General features: G+C 52.1%; 2 protein-coding genes and 1 long non-coding RNA gene across 3 annotated transcripts in view; 2 read left to right on the top strand and 1 right to left on the bottom strand.

Moving 5' to 3' along the window:
- Window positions 1-369: 369 nt before the first annotated feature.
- Window positions 370-2,590, top strand: LOC115277360. Its single transcript, XR_003902393.1, has 2 exons — window positions 370-485; window positions 2,348-2,590. It is a non-coding gene; the product is annotated as an uncharacterized LOC115277360 (long non-coding RNA).
- A 5,155-nt stretch (window positions 2,591-7,745) lies between these two features.
- CRYBA4 (crystallin beta A4) lies at window positions 7,746-14,132 on the bottom strand. The gene is made up of 5 exons (XM_029922749.1): window positions 14,084-14,132; window positions 13,342-13,460; window positions 11,370-11,511; window positions 9,467-9,609; window positions 7,746-7,893 (listed from the first exon to the last, which is right to left on the bottom strand). The coding sequence occupies exons 1-5, from the start codon at window positions 14,120-14,122 to the stop codon at window positions 7,746-7,748; spliced, it is 591 nt and encodes a 196-aa protein (XP_029778609.1). The 5' UTR covers window positions 14,123-14,132.
- A 4,968-nt stretch (window positions 14,133-19,100) lies between these two features.
- Window positions 19,101-27,699, top strand: part of CRYBB1 (crystallin beta B1) — a 10,590-nt gene continuing 1,991 nt past the window's right edge. The window contains exons 1-4 of the mRNA XM_029921601.1: window positions 19,101-19,143; window positions 20,602-20,800; window positions 22,982-23,100; window positions 26,952-27,084. Coding sequence (XP_029777461.1) covers window positions 20,633-20,800; window positions 22,982-23,100; window positions 26,952-27,084 — 420 coding nt within the window. The 5' untranslated portion in view covers window positions 19,101-19,143; window positions 20,602-20,632. The remainder of the gene's footprint in view (window positions 19,144-20,601; window positions 20,801-22,981; window positions 23,101-26,951; window positions 27,085-27,699) is intronic.

The raw sequence follows: 27,699 nt of genomic DNA, 5'->3' as shown, positions 1-27,699 counted from the left end.
CCCCTCCATTAACCTTGTAACTAAGGCCGCTGTGAACGAGGGCCAGGAAGTGCGGCAGGTGCACCGCCCTCAGGCAGGTCCGGGGCCCCTCACCCCAGGGGCCAGGCCGGGGGAGGCCCTGTGGAAGGGTCAGCCCGCCCCGCACTCTGTCTGAAACTCTGCTCCGATGGATCTGTGAGCACCTGGCTCTGTGCCCGGATGCTTTCCTCTCCTTTCCACAAAGGGCGGGGGCACGGGCTGGGTCACTGTCACGGGCACTGTGTGGTCCCTGGTCGGGATGAAGAGGTGCTCCCTTCTCAGAGGGAGCGCAGGAACAAGCCCCTCCCCCCTTCTTTCCTCCTCTGTTCCCTCCTCCAGGAAACACCCCCACCATGTGTGAGAGCTTTCACCCTCCACCCTCCGTCCAGGCCATCTCTTTCCTTTCTGGCTGACAGCTCCCACTGGATGTGTTGTCACAGCGTCCCCGCTCCCCGGGGCTTGACTCGGTGAGAGGCGGTGAAAGGAGCGTGTGGACAAAGGAAAGTGCTGGGCGGGGGGGGGAGGGGGGGGAGGCGCAGATGGGGTGCGAGTGACTGCTGGAAAGGAGGAGCCTCAACCCTAGCCTGGCTCTCCCCTGTAAGAAGAGAGGCAGAGGCGTCCCCAAAGGTCACCTTGGCCGATAAACTCCAGGATTCAGACGCAGCTGTGTGCAACTCCACATGTATTGTCACCCTCTGTGCCTCGCCTGCCCCCAGTGACAAAGCTAAAGGGGGCAGCTACGTGGGCAGAGCTTGCTTGGTGGCCTTGGACCAGTCCCCTCCCCTCCTCTCTGGGTCCAGAAGACGCCGGCTTGTTTTCCGCAGTTCCAGGCCTGCGGGCTGAGTGCAGCGTTCTGGATGATGGATGCCCGCGCCTACCCCCACTTCTGGCCAAATCGTATCAATAATTCAAGTTCCCTTGCCTTTAGAACATAAGAAAATCGGTCTCCTGGCAAGAGATGAAAAGAATTTCATGCTCTCTTTCCTACCCTCCCAAGGTCACCCCAGACAAATTGTCTCATTATTGCCCGTCACTCCAGTTGTCATCTCACATCTAGGGTACCATTTTTTATGGTTCCAGCCTCACTCTTGGCTTGAACTCTGGCTGGTTCTTCACAGGCCTGCCATCAAATTCTAATGAGCCTCCCCTATTCATTCATTCAGCAAATATTGTCTGCTTTGTCCCCCAGGAACCTAAGACTTTTCTATGATAGGTTAGAAGCTCCCCAGTTATTCATACTAAAGTGTGAGGGGCTATACTTTCTCAACTCTATTAAGAGAGGACAGAAGCATTGTGACTTACCATTTGTAAATGCCGTTGGGGCTCATTAGTTCTTTAATCTTCCCCCCAAACCTTAGACAATCCACAGTAAGCTCAATCCTCTTACAGGCTGGATGGCTTTGGGCAAGCTGCTTGACCTCTCTGAGCCTATGACCCCCAAGATTCTGATGGATTTTAAGGGAATAATAATGACATTAAAAGGTGACCATGAGGTTTCAATTTTATGACATGTGAAATGAACCGACATAATATGGATCATCGGTATTATCATTATCATCATTACGAGGAAGGCATGCCCAGGGAAGGGGGATTGGAATAAAGACGGGGATGTCGAAGGAAAAGGACAGAGAGGGGGGCGCCTGGGTAGCTCAGTCGGTTAAGCGTCCGGCTTCAGTTCAGGTCATGATCTCACGGTTTGTGGGTTCGGGCCCCACATCGGGCTCTGTGCTGACAGCTCAGAGCCTAGAGCCTGCTTTGGATTCTGTGTCTCCCTCTCTCTCTGGCCCTCCCCTGCTCACACTGTCTCTCTCTGTCTTTCGAAAATAAATAAAAGACATTAAAAAATCTTAGAAAAAAACAGAGAGGTTAGAATAATGCCAACAGTCTCACCAACTGTCCCTAAGACCTTCCCATACCTCGTCCATGTTTGGGGGATGGACGTGCATCACACGCCATTTAACTTCTCACAAGCAAGGAGGTGGGGCTTATGTGTTCCCAGCTGACAGAGGAGGAAACTGAGGTCACAATCTGATAAGCCGCAGATGCAAACCCAGGGCTGTGATGGCCCCTCCCCTAGAGCCTGGTGTCAGCACACCCCTGTCAGGGTCAGACAGTGCCCCTCTGTGGCAGGCTCTGCTTTAGGGGTGCAGCCCCCTGCATCCAGTGCCTTCCAGGGTCTCAGGGGCTCTGGGTGAGGACATATCTGGTTGGGAGATGGCGGCCAGACCCACCATCCCAGGTCTTCCCAAAACCTCAGAATCTGAGACTGACTTCACTGTCCTCTCACTAAAATTTCCCCTCCTAAGTCTTCCTAATGCCTGTTCCCTAGGACTGACCATGAGGCCACTTCCCGGATAGCATCCCTACACCTGCGGCAGCACCTTTACACCTGGAGCAGCACCTCCTTCTTCCTAAAGCTCTACAGACTGGCAGGACCCAAGCCTGCCAACTAAATTATACTAGGATGTGATTGACTACCATGGCTAAGTTTAACATTTCCCACCTGTGTTCCTCAAGTCACTCATCAGGCAAGATGCTCTGCCAGAAAAATAATAAAAATAAAAAATTATAATAATAGTGGTGTGGTGGGGCACCTGGGTGGCTCAGACAGTGAAGTGTCCAACTCTCAATTTCTGCTTGGGTCATGATCTCACAGTTCATGAGTTCGAGACCCATGTTGGGCTCTGCACTGACAGCACAGAGCCTGTTTGGGACTCTCTCCCTCTCCCTTTGTCCCTCCCCACTTGCTCTCTCTGTCTCTCTGTCTTTCTGTAGACATTTGATATATGTTTGTCAAATGAATGAATGAATGAATGAATGAATGATGTGGGGTCAGCTGGGATTATCAGCAAGTCTGTGTTCTAATCCTGGCTTTGTCTGTAACACACTGTACGTCCTTGAGCAAGTCCTTATCCCTCCCAAGGCTTCCACTTCCCTGCAGGTAAAGAAAGGGTGAGACGATGTGAAAAAGTGGTCTGGTTTCATTCTTCTGCATGTTGCTGTCCAGTTCTCCCAGCACCACCTGCTAAAGAGGCAGTCTTTTTTCCATTGGATACTCTTTCCTGCTTTGTCAAAAATTAATTGCCCGTACATTTGTGGGCCCAGTTCTGGGTTCTCTATTCTATTCCATTGGTCCATGTGTCTGTTTTTGTGCCAATACCATACTGTCTTGATGATGACAGCTTTGTAGGAGAGGCTAAAGTCTGGGATTGTGATATCTTTAGCTTTGGTCTTCCTTTTCCTTTATTTTATTTTATTTTATTTTTTAATGTCTATTTTTTGAGAGAGAGAGAGAGAGAGAGAGAGAGAGAGAGAGAGCAGGGGAGGAGCAGAGAGAGAGGGAGACACCGAATCCAAAGCAGGTTCCAGACTCTGAGCTGTCAGCACAGAGCCTGACTTGGGATTCAAACCCACAAACTGCGAGATCATAATCTGAGCCAAAGTCGGAAGCTTAACTGACTAGCCACCCAGGCACTCCTTTGGTTTTCTTTTTCAAAATTACTTTGGCTATTTGGGATCTTTTCTGGTTCCATACACATTTTAGGACTGTTTGTTCCAAAACTGTGAAGAATGCTGGTGAGGGATTATACATTCTCACTCCAGGGGGTGAAAAATGGTTCCTCGGGGAGCAAGCAAAACCAACCTCACTTCTTTTTATATATAAAGCACAGATACACATATAGGACACACACAGATACACATTATATTAAAATTATAATATAATTTTATATGAAGTTGTGATATAATTTGTACCATAAATTTGTATTAAATTGTAATATAAAATTGGATTAAAATTCTATGGTGGGGTGACAATCAGGAAAAGAATGTCTAAAAAGACTTTTGGAGTGGAGAGGAGGACAATAGTGAAGAAAAGGTTGTGAAACACTAGATTTGATCTAGAAGTTTCCTTCCAGGTCTGACAGTTTATGAGCTATGCTAGGTAAGCATGGGGGGAGGGAAGGTTGGCGGGAAATATCTAAAGGAACAGGGAACAAGAACCAGAAAAGAAACCTCAGCTTTTGGGGAATAAACTTGGTATCATGGACTGAAATGCTTCCCCCCAGAATTCTTGTTCGAGTCCCCACCCTCAGGACCTCAGAAGTAACCGAATTCTGAGAAAAGGTCTTCAAAGAGGTGATTAAGTGGGGCCGTTGGGGTGGGGTCCTCACCCAACCGGACTATGTCCTCCAAGGAAAGGAAGGGACACCAGGGGTGCACGCACAGAGGGGGGGTGAGGATGGACAGGAGGCAGCCACCTGTAAGCCAAGAAGGGAGGCCTCACCAGAAACTAACTCTAATGGTACTTGACCTTGGACTTAACCTCCAGAACAGCGAGAAACACTGTCTGTGGCTGAACACCCACCCCCATCGTCTGCAGGGTTCTGTTTTGGCAGAGAGCGAGCAAAGATGCACATGGCAGGTTCAAGACAGACTCACTAGAGGGACGGGGGTGGAGAGGGGCCATGGGAGAGGCAGGTGATGGCCAGCCTGGTTGAACTAGAAAGATGTTGCTACAAAAAGGTTTTGTTTTGTTTTGTTTTGTTGGGAGTGGGTTAGAGGAGTGGAGGGTTTTGAGCAAGGGAATGACGAGATCCATTTTTTTTTTTAAATGTTTATTTTTGAGAGAGACAGGACGAAAGCAGGGGAGGGACAGAGAGACAGAGGGAGATACAGAATCTGAAGCAGGTTCCAGGCTCTGAGCTGTCAGCACGGAGCCTGATGTGGGGCTCCAACTCACAGACTGTGAGATCATGATCTGAGCTGGTCTGATGCTTAATCGACTGAGCCCTCCAGGCGCCCCACTCACCTCCCACTCAACCACCTGGCACTGCTCTCCTGGCCCCTCAGACCTGATGGCAGGTGTGGATGCTCTGGTTTGGACCTGGGACATGAACCTGCATGGGAGTAGGGGGTGGCTTGGACCAACTAAGGATGTAGTAAGTGATTGGATTCCGGTACATTTTGCAAGTACAGCCCACAGGACTTGCGATGGATTAGGGAGTGAGGAAGACAGATGTTACAGATCATTCTTAAGGGCTGGCCTGAAGAGCTGGAATACATAGCTTCTGTTTTAATGAGCTGTTTGCCATGCGCATTAGACATCCCCACGGAGGTGTCCGTTCAGGGATCAAGTTCAGAGAGGAGGTGGTCGTGGTCGTAGAGATAAGCACCAAGGAGAGCCTGCGTCCCCGCCCCTCCGGTCATCTGCCCCAGAGTCGCTCCATGCTTCCCCCAGTATCACGGGATATTGCGACCCATTGTGGGCTCCCCTGTCCCCCCGGCCCAGCTGCGTGAGAGTGAGGACCTCACGTGTCTCGTTTACCGCTTCCCCAGGGCCTGGCACACAGAGGGTCCCTGGCAAATGAATGCGGTGACCCAACGAGGGGTTAAGAGTTACTCCAGAGCAAACGTTCCCGAACACATACACCCCTCCCCTTCCTGAGCCAGGAAATGTTGTCTCTTCCAGCAGGCCGCTCCGACCCCACCCTGTCCGGTCTCGGGGTCTCTGTCCGACTCACGTACAGACTCACAGCAAAGGAAAACAGTCCGGAAAAAAGAGCCAGAGAGCTTATGACTGTTAATGAATCTGCATAACAAAGACCCGGAGGTGGGAGAGAGCAAGGGGTGGGTGCAAATGGAAAGGGAGTTTAGTTCTCTGCTTTAGGGACCTCTTTTAGCAGAAGACGTCTGTGAGAAGTCATGGGGGAAAGACAAAAGGAGGAGAGAAGTGTTGCTGTGGGAGAGAACTGGCCCCTTCACAGGGGCTTTAAGAAACAAAGGAGGGGGCCGCTGGGTGGCTCGGTCACGTGATCTCAGCCCAGGTCGGACTCCGGACTCTTTGGTCCCGGAGCCTGCTTCAGGTCCTCTGTGTCCCTCGGTATGGCCCTCCCCACTTGCTGGCTCTCCTGCTCTCTCGCTCTCTCGCTCTCTCTCTCTCTCTCTCTCTCTCTCGAAAATAAGCTAACATTAAAAACATAATAAAATAAAATAAAACACATGAACTAGGAACAATTTAGGAGAAAGATAGCTATCATTAATGTAAGTTCACATAGGAGTGCCTGGCTGGCTCAGTGAGTACAGCGTGTCTCTGGGTTGTGAAGTCAAGCCCCACACCGGGTGAGCAGGTTACTTTTAAGAAACACACACACACACACACACACACGCACACACGCACACGCACACATACCTAATAGTAGCATATCGACCTTCTGGGAAAATGGGAAAAAATCAGGAAACAAAAATGGATAAAACTAAAGGGAGAAACAGATAAATCCAGATAAATAAAAAACTAAACAGATAAAAACAGATAAATTAACAACCCTCTCACAGTGATTGATAAAAATTTGAGTTAGAAAAAACAGCAAAGTGGCGCCTGAGTGGCTCAGACTGTTAAGCATTCGACTTCGGCTCAGGTCATGACATCATGGCTCATGAGTTTGAACCCCGCGTTGGGCTCTGTGCTGACAGCTCAGGGCCTGGAGCCTGCTTGGGATTCTGTGTCTCCCTCTCTTTGCTGTCCCTCTCCTGCTTGTGCTCTGCCTCTCACTCACTCAAAAATAAATAAGCATTAAAAATTAAAAATAAAATAAAGTAAAATCAGCAAATTTCTAAATCTAACCCACACTTGCCAAAAACACTAACCATCCTCAACTTGACCTAATGGACACTACAGAAAACTATACCCAACAATTGCAAAATTTAAACAATTTTCAAGTGCACATTCAAGTTTATCAAAAACAGACCATTTGCTGGGCTATAAAATAAGTCTGGATTCATTTTAGAGTCTTGCAATCCTACACCATTCCAATTTTAGTATATGTGCTGCCAACACAAACAGAAGTGTTGAAATCTTATACAGTGCATTCTCTGACCACAGGGGACTTGATAACAAATCAATAACAATAAAATATCTAGAAAATCCCAAAGGAGGCAACATACCACTAAAGAACTCATGGGCCAAAGAAGAAATCACAAGGGGAACCAGAAAATATCAGACTGAATGATAATGGAGACACATCCAATTCAAATCTGGGGAGGAGCATCCAAAGCTGTGCTCATAGGGAAATTGATAGCTCTAAATGATTACATTGTGTGTGGGGAGGGGGGACGGAGAACTGGACCTAAAATTTATGACCCAAGAAACTACCCTTAAAAGCTACAGGTGGGGGCTCCTGGGTGGCTCATTCAGTTGAGCATCCAACTTTGGCTCAGGTCATGATCTTGAGATCCATGAGTTTGAGCCCTGTGTTGGGCTCTGTGCTGACAGCTCAGAGCCTGGAGCCTGCTTCAGATTCTGTGTCATCCTCTGTGTCCCTGCCCCTCCCCTGCTTGCACTCTGTGTCTCTCTCTCTCAAAAATAAATAAACATTTTTTTAAAAAGCTACAGATGTGAAGAATGAAGTAAACCCTAAGTAAATAGAAGCAAGGAAATACTGAAGAGGAGAGTAGAGCTGAGTGAAGTAAGACACACGCAAATGATCAAGCCCTCCAACCAAGCGAAAACCTGGTTCTTCGAAAGGATTAATAAAACTGAAAAGCACAAGCCAACACTCGACCTTCTTTTTTATTACTTTTTGAGTTTCACGCTGACGGTGCAGGAACTGGCTCACATGGGTGCTGGGCTCACACGGGGTGCAGGGGGAGGCAGAGGAGGGGGCACAGAAGGACCTCTGCAGCTCCTCCATCCAGACAGGCGCACGGGCCTCCTCAGTGCCGGTCCCCCCTGCTCACTGCTGGATCCTGCGGATGCTTTGCACCTGGAACGTCTGGGCATGAGAGCCCCACTCTCGGAAATGCTTGTAATCGCCTGAGTGGTGGTCACACTCCAGCACGTACTGAAAACCTCGGTAGCCAGGAAACTGGGAGCAAACCCAGCTGGGGAGGGGAAGAGGCAGGCTGTTACCCTAGAGAGGTGCCCGCAAGGGGGACAGACGGGGGACAAAGGGACTCATGGTATATACATATTTCGGCAATCCTGGCCAGCCTTCCTTCAGTGCCCACAAGGTGCCCTGCTCTCCCCACCACTGGGCCTTTGCTCATGCTGTTCCGTCTGCCAAGAACACCATTTCAGCCACTCTTTGCCTGGCCCCTGGCCAAGGTGTATTTATCCTCTAGGTCTCAGCTTATTCTGAGGAATAGCTCTGCAAATCAGGCCACAGTCCCTTATTGGTCCTCTGTAGTTCTTGTGTAATTAGACAATTATCCAGTTATTCGTAAAATGTCAGCCTCCTCTGCCAGCAAGTGAGCTCCTGGGTGTAGGGGGGTGTTTGTCTGGCTCATTGGGACTTCTGATCCCTAGTGCGGTGCCCAGCACAGAGGAAGGGCCAGTAAATAAGGAGGGAGGGAGGGAGGGTGGGGAGAGAGGAAGGGAGGGAGGGAGGGAGGGAGGGAGGCAGGAAGGAAGAGGGGAATCTTATTCGCTTCCCTCCTCCCTTAGCCAGAAGTCCTTTCAAGGACGCAGACTACTGTTCTTTCAACTCACTGACCCCGACGTTGCTCAGGCCAGTCAAGAATCAGTGTCTCACTTTCTGAGCTTCTATCTCTCCTTCGGTAAAAGAGAAGAGAATTCAAGAATCACAAGAGGTCCATCCCCCTCTAGAACAACACGATTCTCTGTCAGTTCCGGAGAAACCTTAAAACCAAGCCAACCAAACAGAAGCCTTCCACCTTCCCCCTGCCAGCAGCCAAAGGGCACCCAGAAGGGGGCTGCATCGTCCTCCCCAAGCCAAGACCTCACATGCCAGCCTTCACCTGCCAGTCCCTGTGAGAAAGGGTGGGCAGGGTCGGTCAGCGCCAGGCTTGAAGCTGGATTCGGTCACCTAGCTGCTGCTGGACATGGAGCAGGTCACCTGAGCCACGCCCATCTCTTTACGGCTGCACATCCCTTCTCTCCCCTTCTGGGGCGAGACCCTTGCCATCTCACTCCACCTCCCTGTCAACGTGGGAAAAGGCTCACTCCGGCCATGAGCATGTGACCATCCCTAGCCAATTAGACCACCCCCTTCCTGCAGCATGACGATTGGCTCAGAGTTGAGCACATGACCCAACAAGAGCCTTTCCTAGAACCTTGGGTGGAAGCACTGAGAAAGAGGCAGGCTTCCTGGAATAAGAGCTGTGCTGTTGTCTTCACATGGGGCGAGATTGCCTGAGAATAGAGCCCCAGTGCGGCAGACAGAACAGGAATGACAGAGCCCTGCTGGAGCACCTGGATCCAGCTGTGCCTGAAGCTCCTGACAAGCGTCAGTGAATATCCTTTGGGAATAACGGCAGGTTGATATGGGAATCTACCACTTGCAATCCCACAAATTCTGCCTGATACCTCCCTGCACCCGAGAGTCCTCTGGACATCAGAGCCCCGAAGTCCGCAGCACACAGTCTCCACAAGAGGTGTCCCTGTCCTACCCACAGCCTCCCCTGCCCTGCCAGGCACAGCCTTGGATTCACTTACGCCCCCGAGTGGACATGGAAGGAGCCCACTTCGTTGCCATCCCAGCCCATGGCCTGGAGGGAGGGGTAGTCATCACTCAGCTCGCCTTTCCTGCCCAGAAAGTTCTCTTGCTCGAAGATGGTCAGCCTCGAGTCGCGATGGTTCTGTAGGCAAAGGAGACTGTCAGGCCACCAGATGCCCAGCCGAGACCCAGGAGCCTCTGCCAAGCGCCTGCCCTTGCCCCCACCCTCACCAGCCTTCCTCACAAACCTTTTGGAAGTGCAGTAAGGCAGCAAGCACCAGAGACTTTACAAAAGGTATAGCATTTGCCCTTCCAGAAATGTACATAAAGAAAAAGAAAGGGAGGAAGGAAGGAAGGAAGGAAGGAAGGAAAAAGAAAAGAAAAGAAAAAGAAGTGAAGGGGAGGGAAAGGAAGGGGAGGGGAGGAGAGGACAAAAGGGAAAAGGAAGGAAGAAAAGAGGGAGGGAGGAAAAGAAAGGAAAAGGAAAAAGGGAAAGGTCCAGAAAAGAAAAGATCAACCTGAACATCCAACTAGGGATCGGGGGTAGACTGAGGCAAGAAGACGGTTGTTGAGGTCTGGGCTCGAGTCCCGACTCTCCGGGAGCCGGCCTGGACGCCACACAGTGTTCGCAGCGGTTGCCGTACCCATGAAATGGAACTAAGCTCTTCCGCGTGTCAGGATCGTTTGGAGGACAAAACGAAATTGGAAGCTGTAAAGTGTGTGAGATCGGGGACAGGGTCTGTCACGTCCAGCACGGGTGCCCATGTGGGCACAGTGCCCGGGCCATTGTGGAACAAACACATGAGCAAATGAACTCACTCACAACATGAGATACTAGGGAGCCATGAACGGTGCCGTCAGAGAGATTTCGTCACCCAGAAGGATGACCATGATCTATTTGCCCAGTGAGGAAAGCTGGTTTCCAAGCCTGGGTTCGTTGTGATGCCTCTTTATGACCAGGGTATGCGTGCGCCCCGATGCCCAGGTATGGAGGACACAGATGCAGACGCAGACACACATGTCAGGATCGAGTGGGGCAGGCAGAGTCTGCGCGTGCAGACAAGACCAGAGCGGGTCTCCGGCGCCTTCAAGACCGGGCTCCCGTCTCAGAGGTGTGCATATGAGTGACTTTTCTTACTCTGCCAGAGCAGGTGTTTTCCTGAACTGTGGATGATCAACATATGTGCCTTATATGATTTTTAAATTAATAAAAGTTGCCTTTGGAGGAAAAAATACACCTTTCCGAGTTTCAGCTGTTTCATCTGCATGACGGGGGTGCCCACTTCCACCCCTGCTCCATGATCAGAAGCTGAAGTGTAAAATCAGGAGCACTGGGAAGGAGTCAGGAACAGGACAAAGAGCCTTCCTCCCCCTCCTGTCTGCCGCCTCTGGCGCCCAGCTTGCCATGAAAAGAGGGGCACAAAACACGCAGGGGGTCAAATCCAGAACCAGTCACCAAGGGCACAGTGTTTGCAGTGGTCTCTGTCCGGATGCAACCATTCTTCTTCACCGAAACACGGCCCCATTTCCAGAAGAAGAAACTGAGGCTCGGAGAGGGGAGGGAAGCCATGGCACACAGAAGGGACAGGAAGATGGGGGCCCTGGGTGGCTCAGTCGGTTAAGCGTCCAGCTTTGACTCAGGTCATGATCTCATGGTTCATGGGTTCAAGCCTCATGTCAGGCTCTGTGCTGACAGCTCGGAGCCTGGAGCCTGCTTCGGATTCTGTGTTTCCCTCTCTCTCTGCCCCTCCCCCACTTGTGTGATCTCTCTCTATCTCTATCTATCTCTATCTCTCAAAAGTGAATAAATGTTTAAAAAATTGTTTTAAGGGACAGGAGAAGCTGAACTCTGGCCTATTCTGCTCCCACGTCCCGCTGGGACAAGGTGGTGGCAGGACTCACAGCGCAGGTCACCGGCCGGAAGGAGGTGAGCCTATCGGCTGGGTAGGAGGTGTTGCCGCTCCAGGCGCCCCAGCACGGGTACTCGCCCCGCTCCAGCACGTACTGCTGCCCTTGGAAGCCAGCGTGCTCATAGCCCACCCACCTGCAGACGGAGGGTAGAGAGAGCAAGAGGTAAGAGACACTTCACCCCAAGTTCGAGAGCAGTGGTTATCATCTGGGGGTCATTTAACAATGTCTAGAGGCATTTTTAGCTGTCACACTGTGGCAGGGAGGAGAGGCTCTTTGCAATGGGCATTTAGCCAGTCGAGGCTAGGGATGCTGTGGAACATCCCCGACGCACAGGACAGCCCCCGTGGCAGAAGTATCTGGCTCTGAACACCCATTGTGCTGAGATGAAGAAACCCCGTCTAGACCCTGCAGCCCACTGCCCCGCTGGGGGTCCCGTGGGGGGGCGGACTGCTCCATGCCAGTGCCCGACCATCTCACATGCCGTCCACCGGGTCGTGTAGACACAGCTTGATCCCAGGCTGACCTAAGCCGTGTGGGATTCCCTGTGACCCCCCCCAGGAACATGGGGGGACAGGCAGTCTCGTGAGGAACAGCCAAGGACCATCCCCACTCACCTCTCTTTCTTGAGGAGGCTTCCATGAGATTGCTTTAATGCCTCTGGGTTTCCCTTGAGACATGGGGCTGTCTGCTGCCCTCTGCCCTGGGGGGTCCAGCAGGGAGCCCTGGCCGAAGCAGGGAGTGGCCCCTCAGCAGTAGAATGCCCACCCCACACTTGCTGTCACTGGCCCCTGTGGGACCAGGCACAAGGAGGCTGCCGCCATGGTGCCCTTGCTTTTGCTGTCCGCATGAGAAACAGACTGTCTCGTATAAGTGATGAACCTGGACAGGTCGCTGCTCCTACCAACCCTCGGTTCCCCGTCTGTACAAAGCAGAAGCTAAGAGTCTTTCCCCGGGTGCGAGGTGCATAAATACCACCCCGGACGGCCTCAGTGGCAGAGTATAAAGTGACTGCGAGTCCCATGGAGTCTTGTTCTTTCACGCTATTTCCCAAGCCTTCAGAAACTTCCATCTAATCTGGTAGCCACTAGCCACATGTAGCTAATTAAATTTACACTTCTGTTAAACTAAATTAAAATTGCAGTTCTTGGGATGCCAGGTGGCTCAGTCAGTTAAGTGTCTGACCTCAGCTCAGGTCATGATCTTGCAGTCCGTGAGTTCAAGCCCCGCATCGGGCTCTGTGCTGACAGCTCAGAGCCTGGCGGATTCTGTGTCTCCCTCTATTTTTGCCCCTCCCCCCTCTTGCACTCTGTCTCTCAAAAATGAATAAATGTTTTAAAAAACTCAGTTCTTTTGTTGCCCTGGCTACAAATAAGTCCCCAGTGGTCATATGCGGCGAGTGTTCCAAATCAGAGAGTTCAGACATTGAACATTTTCACCATTGCAGCAAGTTCTACAGAAAGGTGCTCATCTAGAAGTCTGCATATACTAGTGTGTCATTAACACCTCCACATTTTATTAATTTCTCTTTTTTTTCTTTTAACAAAACGTATCTCATGCTCAGAGCCTCAAGCAGCAACGTGCAACTAAAGATTCATAGCATTATTTTTTTACTATATTTATTTTCATAGTTGCCTTCTGCTTTTGGTGGGTGAGTTTTTCGCCTTCAGTTTACACCTAAGAGGGACACTTCAGACCCAACACTTGGTTTGAAAGATCTGCCCCTGCAAGGCTGCTCACCCAGTGGGCAGGATCTGCATGAATGATGCCTTCTGCATTTGGGCAGTGCACAACCTGCTTAACCTTACACTACTGGCCTGCACGCTCCCCAGCACTTCGAACCCAAGGAAGCACACCAGCTCAGTTAGGGTCTGGGAAGCTAGGGCCTAGAACACCCCTTTCTAGATCCCTTCTTGTCCCCCCGCCCCCACCCCAACTCAGATCCTCCCTCCTGCCCCAGACTCACGCTCCACTCAGCACTTTCAAAGATCGCACAGTCTCAAAGCCAAGCTCTAGTACACTGGGGCACTCCGCCGTAAACTCATGCCTCCGGCCCTGGAAGCCCTCTTCATCCCACACCACAATCTGTGACAGAGAGAAAGGGTGGAGACCAGCCTGTCAGAGTCCTGTGTGGGGTGAGGGATTGGGGTCCCACCCCAGCTCTAAGGGCGGGCGACGCAGGTAAAGCTGAGATTGCAAACTCAGCTGTCTCCAGACCCCGGGTTGGTGAGGAGGGCGGGGGCCGCCAGCTGGAAAGTCAGACCCCCATACATGGGTGGTCTCGGCTAGCGTCACCCATTTTTGTCACCTGGAAATGCTGGCCAGATTTTCCAAATTCTCCAGACCACCACTATATCTGCACTCTTCTATGGATCCACTAGGTTTCTAAAGGTTGATGATGTTTTTTAACACAGAGGCAGCCGAGGAAACTGTGCCCAAAGACTGTGTGCAGGCCCCAGGTTGCCATCTCCGCCCGAAGGTAATAGTGAAATCTGGGGACCAGAAAACCCAAGTTCAAATGGAGACCCCCGAGTGTGGCCTTGGGCCAGTCCGGCCCCTCTTTGGACCTTGATTGCATGCTCTGCAAAACGGGCTCTCGTAACACGCCCCCAGAGTGCGGTGGGGATTCAGTGGAGGAGGAAGGCGGGGTTTCAGTCTCTGCAGCCCCACCCCCACTCCTCAGATGCCACCCCCCAGCCTCTTCCTACCTTCCAGTGTCCTGCGGTTTTGGTGCACTGCAGCGTCATGTTGCCAGCGTCCTACGCAAGAGAACACGATAACCTTCTGTCCCGACCCTCTGCTGTCCCTCTGGACGCTACGGGCTCGTTTGGGCAGGGTCAGGATCCAGATGGCGCCCCAACGCGACGGGGCTGGGGGCAAAGTATGTCTCGGGCCCCTCCCTCTCCTTCTCTTCCCTTCTGTGACCAGTGTCATGGCCCTTACTTGCATCCCATACTCCATCTCAAAACTCACCCCTTCCGGGTCCCGTTGCCTCTGAGCCCCGCTCACTATGGGACAATTTCCGTGACGGCCGGCGGGATGCGCCCTCTGGCCTACGTTTAGGAGAGTCTCCCCAGAGGAGCACCGACCCAGAGAGCCGACGCTCATGGTGGCTACGGGCAACGGGACTGTGGGGATAATTTTGTTTTTAAACGAAGGACGTAGGCATTGGCCTTGGTGTCTGGGGCCTGGCCCTGCTCAAGGTGAGGATGACATCCAGGATGGTGCAGTGACTCCCCCGGGATGGGAGACCTGGCCCCCCACCTCCCGTGATGCTCGCTCAGAATGTGGATCCCACCCTTTCTCCAGGCCTGGGACTTACCAAGACGGACCCAGAGAACCTGCCAGAACATGCGGGGACCAGCCGAGGGCAGGCTCTTATAGGCAGGGAGGGGAGAGGGCCCCTGGGACACAAAGCTCGGACTCAGCATGTGAGCAGCCGAAACAAAAGCCGCTCCTGGCTGAAGTCCCACCAGAGAGGGGTCAGCAGCGAGCACTGGCTTCAGCTGGAAGGGAAAGGGGCAGGTGGCCTCCCTCAGGGATCAGCCATGAAGATGAGAAGAAGGGGAAGTTCCACCTTAATCAGCTCCGTGAGGCTCCCGATTGGAGCTGGAGAAGGAGCACTGGACAAGGAGTCCAAAAACCTCGCCCTTCATAGCCTCGTGACCTGGGGCAGTCATTTCTTCTCAATTTCTGCCTATCAAAGAGGACGTATACCACATCACGGGGTTGTTGCGAGCCTATGTAACGTGCCTAGCACAGAGAAAACGTTCATCAAATGCCTCTACATTTCTTCCTCCCACGCCCCCTCCTCTTCCAGTAGGGGTCATCAGGGTAGGCTTCATGTTGGAGGTAGACTCTTAAGGGTGAGGAGGATGCATACAAAATGAGCTTCAAGGGATGCTTTTTCTAAGCAAAAGCATAGAGGTGGGAACTTGGGGGACATATGTGCGAGAAAGAGCCAGCAGCCCTGTTGACCTGGAGTTCAGGGACCCTGAAAGAGGGAGTCGGGCAAGAAAGGCAGGCAGGGCGAAGATCCCCAGGATACACGGAGTTCAAAGAGGAGTCCAGATGGCTCTGTAGGCAGAATAAACGAGCTGGTGGGTGTGAACACTGCTGTGCAAATAAACCTGCCAGATATCCAGGGTGGTAAGATCCGCTTTGGGTAACCTCCCCCCACTCCCGTCTTCGGACAGCTGACCCAAGAGGGGTCTCTCGCAGCGGAGACAGAGCGTGGCTGGAAACCAGATCACTCTGGGTGAAATCCAGCCCTGCCTCTTAACCTTTGGGTGACCTGGAGGATGTCTGATCTCGGTTCATGGCTTGCAAAATGGCAACATTAGCTCCCTCCAGGGCTGGTTAGAGGCAGCCTTATCAAACCCATGACGTCGATGAAGGGCTATCACGGAGATAAAAGGCGAGGGACACAACCTCTGCAGCCAGGCAGCCTGGGGCCCGCACCTCACTTTACTGGAAATTATTTAATTTCTCTGCGCCTCAGTTTCCTTGTGTACAAAATGAGTATAAGAAATAAATTGGGCTTAGCCTAAGAGATAGCGGTAATGTGCAGATAAACGAGAGTTATCCATGGAGCAGCACTCTCTGCTCCGAACTGCTCCTGAAACATGGAAGGCGTTATGTGCCTCCTCATTGTCATTGCCCTTGCTAATAATAAAAATGATTACTATTAAGATATCTGTACCCCCGTGTTTATGGCAGTGTTACTGACAAGAGCCAGGATGTGGAGAAAACCTAAGTGTCCACCAGCTGATGAAGGGGTAAAGAAGATGTGGTTTATAAGTGTGAATACTACTTAGCCAGGAGAAAGAAGAAAATTCTGTCATTTGCAATAACATGGGTAGATCCTGAGGGCATGATGCTCAGAGAACTATGTCAGACAAAGACAAATACTTATATAATCAGAGATCTACTGAAAAAAAAACCTCATAGAAACAGAGAGTAAAGTGGTGTCCCAGGTTAGTGGGTGGGGGACAGGGGGAGATGGGGCTCAAAAAGGACAAACATAAGATTAAGAAGTTTGGGGGGCACCTGGGTGGCTCAGTTGGTTAAGCATCCAGCTTTGGCTCCAGTTATGACCTCACAGTCCATGGGTTCAAGCCCTGCATCGGGCTCTGTGCTGGCAGCTCAGAGCCTGGAGCCTATCTTTGGATTCTCTCTCTCCCTCTCTCTCTCTCTCTCTCTCTCTCTCTCTCTCTCTCCCTCCCTCCCTCCCCCACTCATGATCTGTCTCTGTCTCTCAAAAATGACTGAATGTTAAAAAAATTTTTTTTGAAGTTTGGGGATCTAGCATACAGCATGGTGATTGTACCTAATGATACTCCGTCACATACGTGGACGTTGCTAAGAGAGTAGATCCTATGTGCTCACAAGCACACACAAAAAATTACCCCACGAAAACCAGTAATTGTGAGACCTGGTGGAGGCCGGGGCTAATACTGGGGGGATAATCATTTTGTACTTAGGGCATGTAGCAAATCAATACATTGTATACCTTATACTTACACAAAGTTATGTGTCAACTACAGCTCGATAAAGCTGCAACAAAGATTTACTATGAAATAATTCTTCCCAGAGGGGCGCCTGGGTGGCTCAGTCCCTTAAATGTACAACTCTTGATTTCAGCTCAGGTCATGATCTCACAGCTTGTGAGTTCGAGCACTGACAGTGCAGAACCTGCTTGGGATTCTTTCTCTCGTCCTCTCTCTCTCTCTCTCTCTCTGCTCCTCCCCTGCTTGTGTGTACTCTCTTTCAAAATAAATAAATAAACTTTGAGATATATATATATATATATATATATATATATATATATATATATGTAAGAATTCTTCTTCATGGGAAAGGAGTACATTGCTTTCAAGAGCTTAGATTGAGAGTTAAGAAGAAATAACTCCCAATTCCGTTTCATGGATGAGGCCCAAGGCTGAGAGTGGAGAACAGGATTTACCTTGGTTTCCTCATCTGCAAACAGGACTCTTCCCAGAGACACCCCCTCATAGTGAGGATTACAGGACCCAAGTTAGTATAAATGCTCAGGGTGTAGCCACCCAGCGTGGGGGGCCATCCTGTACCTCTACCCCGACTCTGGCAGGCGGCCCGTTGCCACGAGGGAGCATGGAGCTGTCCCAGACAGCCTGGCCCTGAAGCCCAGACCTGTGGGTGGTTCTCCGCACCCCCCTCCCCAGCCGCAGGCATCTTGGCCCCGGCTCCAGTGGCTACCCTGTCTTGTGGTTCCTTCCCCCCCCTCCCAGGCCTTGGCCCAGGATGAAAGGCTGAGGGGGAGGCTGGGAAGTGAGGGGAGGCCGGGTGGGGGTGGAGGGGCAGATGGCAGAGATGGCCCCAGGCCAGGGTGATCTCCAGGTGCAGCTGGGTTCTGTGGGGGCCGGGGCCCCAGACCCCCCACAGAGGAGGAACCCGTGGGGCTGGGGAGCCAGACTGTAGGCCGACCCTGACCCAGCTCAGTAGTCCCCCCCCCCCACCACCACAGTACGATGAGTTCACACTCCTGTGACCTTGGGGAAGTCACCTGTTCCAGCTGGGCCTCAGTCTCCCCGTCTCCGAAAGGAGGGAATTGCAAGATAGGACTTCTGGTGTCTGTTCCATTTTTCTGGGTTTTTCTTGCTTGATTTTGCCTTCTGTCTTGTCCCCTTCACCAGCCATCTCCCCCACTGCTCCTCTGCCTTTCTGTCTCCATCTCTCTTTCTCAGTGGCTCTCGGCTTCTCCCAGCCAGCCACCCCATTTCTCTCCCTCACGCCAGTTCCCCTATCTCCCCCGTACCCCAGCTTCTGTTATGAGCCACTGGCGTGACCGTTTAGTCCCCCCAAAGTGACTGAGGGTGCACTTTGTGCCCGACCCTCTGCTGGGGGCTGGGGTCCAGCAAAGGACAAGGAGACTCCCAGACTGCAGTCCCGTTCTTGGCCACCAGCTCTGTCCCTGGGGTCAGATTATGAGGAGAACGTGTACTGGCGGGTCAGGGACCAGTGGAGGAGGAATCTGGGCTCGAGTGGGTAGAAGGCAGGCCTCAGGCCGTGACCCTTCAACCGACCTGAGCACAGCCTGACCTCTAGATTGAGGGCAGAAAGTCAGGCCAGAGCTGAGATCCGATAGCAGGAGAATGAAGCCTGCAGGCCCCCAGCCAGCCTGTTTGGTCTGGTTCCCGGCTCTGACCTCTCTTTCAGATTGCTGGGCTCATCTGTGAAATGGGACTGAAAGTACCGGAGAAGGTGGCTTGTCCTGGGGCTCAACGGAGCTGGCACAGGTCATGCATCCAGCCCTGGGCTTAGCACACGGCAAATATTCAATGCCCACATCTGCCTTTACAAAGCATCTCCCATCTGCTATGCCGTCTATCACCCCAGGCTCCCGTTCCCACCCCCCAGGCTCCCTTTTTCCCTGCCCCAGGCCTGGCAGCCAGCGGGGACCCCCTGGGCTCAGCACAGCTGGAGTCTTAGAGCGAGGCCCCCCGCAGGGGCCAGACACAGGGCGAGGTGAGGTGGCAACTGGCCAGGGTTTCTGCTGCGTGAGCCGGGCTCACAATGGAAAGTGCTGTTCTCCACAGTAACCTCGGCAAAGTCAGGGGCCCGGGGGCCACGCACGGGGCCCAGAGCCTGCTGAGCCAGCTTGAGCTTTGTGCCGCGGAGTGTGGGCTCTGGTGTCTGCCAGACTATAAAATGGGGGGTCGGCCCCAGTCACCCACTGCACCAGCCCATTTGCCTGCCCGTCCTTTAGCAGGAGGTAGCAGGTCCCCAGGTAAGAGGGGAGCCAGCAGCTGCTGAGAGCCCAAGGGGAGGATAGAGGAGAGGAGAGGCAGAGGTAGAGGCAGGGGGAGGCGAGGAGAGACGCAGCAGAAGAGAGAGAAAGGCAGAGTGAGAGAGAGAGGAGATAAAAATAAACAGAGAAGGGCAGAGAGAGGGAAAGCGGGAGAGAGGGAGAGTGGGGGAAAGGGAGGGAGGGGGAGAGAGAGAGAGAGAGAGAGAGAGAGAGAGAGAGAGAGAGAGAGCAGGAACCTCTCCAGGAAGGAAGGGCCCTGACTGCCAGCTCAGGGGAATGTTGATTCCCAGAGTGACACGGGGGTTGTGTGGGGAGTAAGCAAGAGCCTGGAAGGCACAGATGTGGCCTGATGTCTGGTCTGCCCAGCGGGGCCAGAGCGTAGTGGGGAAATGACAGCCCTCCTGGAGGAGGCGGGGGAGATGGGATCTGCTTCTCCCAACCAGCTCTTTCTTACCCAAAGTGGTCAGGAATCAGCCGGGCACTGGAGGGTCTTAATCTGTGCTGGCAAGAGGGTCCTCAGATCCCCAGAAATTATCTCCAAAATTAAAGGGGGCAAGGACAGGGCATTCTCCTAATACTCCAAGGCACCCGTGACCCCAAAGCAAAAGGAGCCGCAGACATTGACCCAAGCCCTGGGCAGCCAGCGCCTCAGCAGCCACAGTCTTCGTTCTAGGAGCCCCTCCATGCATTCACCCATCCTCTTGGCTCCCCGTGATGCCCCAGTCCCAGCCCCGTCCCCAGACGAGGCCAGAGGTGGCAGCTCAACCCAGGAAGAGGTCAAGTACTTGCAGGCATTCATTCCTGAGCAGGTGGTGGCAATACCTCAGGGCCAAACGTGGGCTCAACAGAATAAAGGAAGGAGCAGAGCATTCAATCACTTGGGGGGCTGGGTCCACCTGCTTGAAGTGAAATCGGAGTCCCACCCCTGAGCAGCTGTGTGTGCTGGGGCCAGTCACCTCCCCTCTCTGAGCCCAGAGCGGGTAAGATGGCACCCATCAAAACCCACCACATGGGCTCGGGGTTCATTGTTGCAAATGCTCCCTACGTGTCTGGGGTATTGTACCCCAAGGGCTCCCAAATGGGACATCCTGTGATGAATCTGGGCGGGGAGGGCGAACTGAGTGGAACCAGCACAGAGGAGCCCAATGGGTAGTGTGCACAGCTCTAGGGTGGAAGGAAAGGACATTGGCAGGGAGATGGGGAGTGGGGAAAGGGGGGTGGGTACCGGCAGGTGGTAGGAGGCCTGGTGAAAGGCGAGGAGGAAGACATACCAGGAATGGGTGGTCCCCAGACAGGGAATTTAGAATGAGAGAGAGTGTGTGTGTGTGCAAATGAGTTCAAAGAGGGCTGCAAACATCCAGGGGGTAGGTTGAGGGGGCAGGATGCGAGGCTGGGGCACAGCTCGGGGGCATCGTCCCTGAGTGACTGAGGCCACAGATTCCTTTGCAGAAGTTTGCAGGTGGGGACCATGTCCCAGGCTGTGAAGGCCTCAACTATGGCGGCAGTGAACCCAGGGCCTGATGGGAAGGGGAAGGGGGCCCCGGCTGCAGGACCAGCTCCCGGGCCCGGCTCCACCCTGGCCCCTGTGACTGTGCCAACGACAAAAGCAGGGGACCTGCCTTCTGGCAACTACAAGGTAAGCACCCTGGGGAGCAGTGGCTGGACTCCACCCCTGCACTTCCTCTCCCACCCGCCCTTCCTCCTCCACTTCCCCTCCTCCCTCTCCCCCTGCCGGTCCAGGCAGTCCCACCAGGCTGTGCTCTTAGAGTTTTGAGAATGAAGGAGGGGCAGAGGGGGGCTGGCTTAGCAGCAGAAACCACCAGCCCCCCTGGGAGGTACTCTAGGAGCAGCAGGAGGCTTCAGAACCTCCAGAAAGTTCTTCGAGGCACCGAGGTCTGAAAGGGCTTCCGCATATCAAGTCCCTCAGATTGGGGTGGGTTTGGTTTCAAACTGGGGTGCACAGAACTGGGTTCAGGACGTGCTTTCTCATGTGGTCCGCATGTGGCCTGCTTCTGTCTTATTGTTACTTCTTTTTTAAAAACTTTTTTAGCATTTTTATCCATCTCTGTAAGACAGAGAGAGACAGGATGTGAGCAGGGGAGGGGCAAAGAGAGAGGGAGACACAGAATCCAAAACAGGCTCCAGGCTCTGAGCTGTCAGCACAGAGCCCGAAGTGGGGCTCGAATTCATGAAATGTGAGATCATGACCTGAGCTGAAGTCGGATGTTCAACCGACCGAGCCACCCAGGCACCCCTATGCAGTTACTTCTTTAATCATTCATTTTCATTTAATTTTTTTAAATTTGATAGAGAGAGAGTGTGTGTGAGCACACGCAGGGGAGAGGGGCAGAGAGAGAGAGAGAGAGAGAGAGAGAGAATCCCAAGCAGTCTCCATGCTCAGCTCAGAGCCTGTGGTGGGGCTCAATCCCACAACCCTGGGACCATGACCTGAGCAGAAATCAAGAGCTGGGATGCTTAACTGACGGAGCCACCCAGGGACCCCTTTATTTAATTTTTAATAACACAACAATGCCTGCATACCCCCACCGCCTCTCCATTAAAAGCCAGAGCCGAGTAAAAATCCCTTAACTCTGAAGTATTCCCCATGAGCCCACCACCCTTCTTCCCTGCTCAAGGCAACTGCCACCTTCACCCCTGCCCATCATCTGCTTCCTTGCATTTTTATGCCCTATGTCTTTAAAACAATTCCTGTGTTTTTATTTTACGTGTTTTTAACTTCTGGAACCACACTGTGTGCAATCATTCGAGATTTTCTCTTCTCTTTTCATCTACTACTATGAGGTCCAGAATAATCCTCCACATTGCTGTGTGTGGCTGTGGTCACTCGTTTCGGCAGCTGGTGTTTCAGAATGGGACCGTCACTCCCAAAGCCCGTTTGGGTGTTGGCTAGCTTTGCTCTGGTGAACAGTGCTTCCAGGATGCTCTTGTCCGTGTTTCCTGAGGCCCACGCACCAGACTTTCTCTGGGGAGGGCAGGTGGGAGGGTACAAGTGCCCGGTCAAGGATGTGAATTTCCTCCTTATAGAGCTGGGGACACTGAGGCTCATAAAAGGAAGACACTTGCCTCAGTTCAAGTGAACAGCAAGGTTTTCCCAACTTGAGATGACAAAATACAGGAGGCTTCGTGAAGGGACGGATTAGCCCAAGTTCAATGCAGAGGCCCCTATGCCGAGGCAGGTGGACGGGCAAGTGCTTTCGGAGTGTCAGTTCCATGACAGGTACTGAGGCTGAGGCTGCGGGTGCAGAATTAGGTCAACCGCACACCCTTCCCTGGAGGAGTCTTCGGTGTCTGGAGGTTGAATAAAGGGGTAGGGTGCACACGGAGAGAAAGCAGGCAGCAAAGCAGCAGGGACTGTGTTGGTTGTGCTGATAAAGGGTTAAGCACAGTGCAAGGTCACTCAAGCAAGCGCACATGGAGCAAGCACATCAGGGAATGCTTCCTGGAGGAAGTGATGTCTGAGCCCAGAGCAGGCCCGGGAACATGAGCTCCAGGATGGGGATGTATGTTGGAGAGGGCATTCCAGGCCGAAGGAACAGCACTGAGGCAGGAAGGAATAGCCATCAATTCCCAATGACGGTGCAGATGCTGAGTCCAGACGGGAAAGGAAGGGAGGAGGACAGGATTGTTTCATAGAATTTAGCTCATGGCCCACTTGCCTATGATCCGTGTAGGTCTACTTCTATTTATTTACGTAGATGCTTCATGAAGTTTTGACCTGGAACCTCTCCAGGCTGGAGGTGTGCCTCCCCGCTCACTCAGTGCCCCTTCCCCCCGGGGACGGGGTTCCCTCCTGCAGCTGGTGGTCTTCGAGCAGGAGAACTTCCAGGGCCGTCGCGTGGAATTCTCCGGGGAGTGCTCGAACCTGGGAGAGCACGGCTTTGACCGAGTGCGCAGCCTCATCGTCACCTCAGGACCGTGAGTGTCGGAGCCGGGTAAAACAATAATGATGAAACGTAGTAGCTGCCATGGTAAAATAATAGGAATGGAATAATAAAACAGTAAAATACCATAATAAAATAGCAATAATGAAACAGTAGCTGCCATTTCCCAGACACTTGCTTCATGCTAGCAGAGACTGTGTATTATTTCCAGTCGTCCTTTCAAACTCAAGGGGGAGGTATTCTCCTCCCCATTCTACAGATAAGGAAACTGAGGCTCAGAGAACTGATTTGGTTAGCATAAGGTCACACTCGCAGTAAGTCACGATCCTGGGGGAGAAATGCTGTTTCTCTATGGGAGGAACAAACCTGGTCACCTCTCTCCTGGGCATCAAGCCTCCTTAAGAGAAATAACAAGCATCCACTGAGCACACACTTGGTGCTACACACCGACGGAGGGCTTTACCTAGATGATTGCTACATGAGGCATGGGCTATTCTTTTTTTTTAATGTTTTATTTATTTTTGAGAAAGAGTGAGAGACAGAGAGAGAGAGTGTCTGTGAGAGTGGGGGAGGGGCAGAGAAGGAAGAAGACACAGAATCCGAAGCAGGCCCCACGCTCCGAGCTGTCAGCACAGAGCCTGACACGGGGCTCAAACTCATGACCTGAGCTGAAGTCGGACGCTTAATTGACTGAACCACCCACGCACTCCAAGAATAGCAGGCGCTATTCTTATGCCCTTTTCACAGTTGGAGAAACCGAGGCTCAGAAGGATCAGGTCCCTTGTCCAAAGTCACAGAGCAATAAGTGGCAGAGGCTGGATTCAATTCAGATCAATTTCATCCACAGTGTTTTTATCACTTTCTCCACTGCCTGCCCCTGGCTCTCTGGGCCTCTCTGGGCCTTAATGACCCGCACAGGAGGCCTGGTGGATGTAGTGGCTATACCAGCTCCAAATCCTGCTGAGGTCAGAGCACAGGACAAGCCCCACATGGCTCCTTTGCCTCTTGTCTCACCAAGTCCCCCAAGGGGTATGTCGGCCTTGTACCCAGCATCGTGGCACTGCAGATGGGCTTTGAGGTCAGTAAGGCCTGAGCTGAAGTCCCAACTCCTCCTTTTACCTGCACAGTCTCCGAGCCTCAGGTTCCTCATGTCTGAAATGGAGAGAGTAATGGCCCCACTCCCCTCCATTAAGTTATGCTGAAGCCTGGAGAAAGAAGGCAGCAACGCGCCCGGCACCTGGTGAGTGCCCAAACCTAGCGGGGGACAGCGATGGCTGCTTACCCTCTCCATTGCCCTGCGAGTTCAGGGAAGCTCAGCAAAGGAGGTGCCCTTCTACCTCCTGCCCCCACCTCTGCCCCTGTATGGTCAGCACAGCCTCAGCCCCACCCTCAGACCCGAAGCCCAGCTGGGAGCAGAAGCTGCGGATGTGGCCAATTTGGGTTTTCAGGCTTTTTTTGGTGACAGTGACTCAAACCCAGAGTATTTCTCTTCCAACAAAGATGCAGCTGGTCTTTGGTGTGCCCTCTGGGGCTGCACCTGATGGGGAGAGAAAAGGGGCTGTGGTTCAGCGTCCTGAGTCTGTGTCAGGACTGGCAGGGTTGTAGGAAAGACCATGGTAGAGAAATGATGAGGGGATGAGGAGGGCAGGGGAAGCAGAGGAGAGGCGTGCCCTCAGCCCAAGGGTGGGGAGAGGGGGGCATGCCTGCCTGAAGCCTAGGAGCCTTCTCCCTGACACCTGACACCATACTGGGACCTTAGTTGGTAGCTTGATCCCTCTGAACCTCAGTTTCCATAACTGTAACTAAATATCCCTGCCCTACTTCTCTCCTTGCTCATAAGGCTCCAATGAGCCAAAGGAGATGAGAAAGGATTGGAATAAATATATACAATTCCTCATTCTTGTAACAGGTCCTCACTGGGTATTATGACTTCCAAAGCTATGACAGGAAAAGTTTGGGGGGAGGGAGGCAGGGTGGCAAGACCGCATCAGAGTCTGTCTTTCCATACGCTCAGACCTCTGGCAGCTTTGTTCCTTCTTTAATCATAAAAGATAGTATTTATTGAGATTTCTCTGTGCTCGACTTGCTCTGTGCATTCCTTTTTCGACCTCCACAGGTAGATGCAATGTTTCCTCTCCTCTACTGATGCTCAGTGAGTTTGAGTGACTTGCCTGCAGTCACGCAGCAAACAAATGATGAGCTGGGATTAGAACTTGGGTCAGTTTCCAGAGTCTGCAATCTTAATGACTACATGGTGCCATCTTCCAAGGCTTCCACCCACCCACGCACCCATCCGCTTATCATCCATCTACTTGCCCATTCATTTATCCATCCATCTTAATCCAACCATCCAACCATTCATCATCCATCTACTTACCCGCTCATTTATCCATCCATCCATCCACTCATCATCTGTCTACTTGCCCATTCATTTATCCATCCATCTATATAGATCCATCCATTCATCCATCCATCCATTCATCTACCCATTCATTTTCCATTTATTCATCCATCTGCTCACTCTATCCATCCATCCATCTACCCTTGTATCCTTCTACTTACCTATCCAGCCACCTATCCATCCATTCATCTCCCCATCCATTCAACCAGTAATTCATCCATCCATCCATCCATCCACCCTTTTCTCATCTACTCTAGATCAAGCAGAGCTGAGGTAGATTTCTCTCTATTCTAGGACCACAACTGCATCTTTAATACTCTCACTCCGGTGTGGGTTGGCTCACTCTTTAGACAAGGACCTGAGGCTCCTGGGACTCGTAGTTTCAGCCCATGGTGGTAGCCCATCCTCCACATGCCCCTCATCCCCGTCTCCTTATGAGGAAACTCTGAGAGAGATGATACTAACTTCAGGATCCCCTCTCATTCCCTAAGATCCCCTGAACACATATAGAGCAAAGGTCAAGGGATCCGTTAGCCTCAACTTTCTCATCTATGAAATGGGTCTCTTAGTTTCAACTTTTTCATCAACCTCACCCAGAACCAGGGGGTCCCTTTAACACAAGTGCACTTCCCTTCCTTAATCAGGGAAAGCTAGGAAAAACCCCATGTGACTTCAGACTTGTAATCCCTTCTCGTAGAGGACTAAGCGTCTTCAAATGCATGGTCACACTTAATTCTCAGATGTATCTGAGAAGTGGATGTCACTAACACTGCCTCCATGCCAATTACTGAGTGTCTTCTGAATTCCAGACCAGTCCTTAACCAGCGTGGGCTTCGGGACCCTGTGTCAGCATTCCCCTTAACCCTGTACTTCCAAGACTCTGATTTATTTAGTAAGTTTCGTTTAAAACGACCCTTTTGATCACAGTTAAACCTCAGTTTAAAGAACCTTGACATCACTTTCACAACAGAAAGCTAGTATCCCTTGCCGTGATAAAAGGTGAAGAATCAACACAATGAACCCAGAGAAGTGGTGTTACACCATTGTTTGCTCAAGGCTCTGGGTGGATGACTGCTCTTCCCTTCTCATGGAGAGAGAGCCTGGTGAGTGCAAAAGGGGCATCGACAGGGACTTCCCCCTACCTGTAATCAGGTTTATTACAAAATGTCTTCTTATGTCTTATTTTACTCCAGGGTCTTGTGCTTAAATTATGTGTGGATCCCACAAGGGGGGAAGTATTTTGCTCACATAATGACACACATTGTCTCATTGAATCCTCCACCCACCTCCAGAATATAGGCATATTAGATGAGCAGACCAAGCCTCAGAGAGGTAAAGCTACCTGCCGGTGGGCACACAGCCTATAAGTGACATAGCCTAGGATCAAACCAAGGGTACGGGGAGGCCTTCTGCTAATGGTTTCTCTCCTTCTCCCCTTTGCCCCTCCCGGCCCTCGTCATTCTGCCTATCCCTCTCACATCCAGCTGGGTCGCCTTTGAGCAGTCCAACTTCCGGGGGGAGATGTTTGTGCTGGAGAAGGGCGAGTATCCACGCTGGGACACGTGGTCCAGCAGCTACCGCAGTGACAGGCTCATGTCCTTCCGGCCTATCAAGATGGTGAGTGGCTCCTGAGCCTGTCCTGGGGGATTGGTGGGAGGGGATGGGAGCAAGCGTCAGGTCTGATGGCAGACAAGGGAATGGGGGACGAGCCAGGGGAAGAAGGAGGAGTGGCAGGCAGGGAGGGACAATGACCACGGGCACTGGGCTCTGATGCTCTTCGATTTATAAGGTGTCCCTGACACACTCCTGGTGTGCCCAGCGCCTGCTGGGAGCCCTGGACACAGGAAAAATACGAAACATGGTTTTTCCCTTCCCTGCTGCTTTAGAGAGTAGACTCACTGCCTTATCGGTTGGAACTAGAAACTTCAGTGCCTTCCTTGCTTCTCTTTGTGGACTGTTTCTCATTCCTGACTGCACGTTAGACCCTCCTAAGAAGGTCTGAAAATCTCAGGGCCTATTCAAAACATCAGAGGAGCAGGTTCAAGCCTGTGCGGCAGCTGGGAAGAGGGATGTTGTGGAAGGGCGCCTTGAACTTCGCAGGGAGAACTACACTGAAGTAGCTCCTTTGCGATATTTAACTGAGTTACATAGTGTGACTCGAGGGAGGCTCAAAGCCAAGTTCGGTGGTGGGATCCCTGAGGCGCTCAGGTTTTCCAGAACACCGTTGACTGC

This window comes from Suricata suricatta, chromosome 14 (genome assembly GCF_006229205.1).
Source record: "Suricata suricatta isolate VVHF042 chromosome 14, meerkat_22Aug2017_6uvM2_HiC, whole genome shotgun sequence".
NCBI classification, from domain to species: domain Eukaryota; kingdom Metazoa; phylum Chordata; class Mammalia; order Carnivora; family Herpestidae; genus Suricata; species Suricata suricatta.
This window is presented reverse-complemented; position numbering and strand designations above follow the sequence as displayed.

Bases quoted from the DNA above. Each gene is read 5' to 3' on its own strand.
- CRYBA4 (XM_029922749.1), bottom strand. From the start codon at position 14,122: ATGACGCTGCAGTGCACCAAAACCGCAGGACACTGGAAG. The intron at 11,512-13,341 runs GTGAGTCTGGGG...CTCCGTCTGCAG, and splicing joins TTGAAAGTGCTGAGTGGAGC to GTGGGTGGGCTATGAGCACG. The intron at 7,894-9,466 runs GTAAGTGAATCC...TCCCCTCCCCAG, and splicing joins TTCCATGTCCACTCGGGGGC to CTGGGTTTGCTCCCAGTTTC.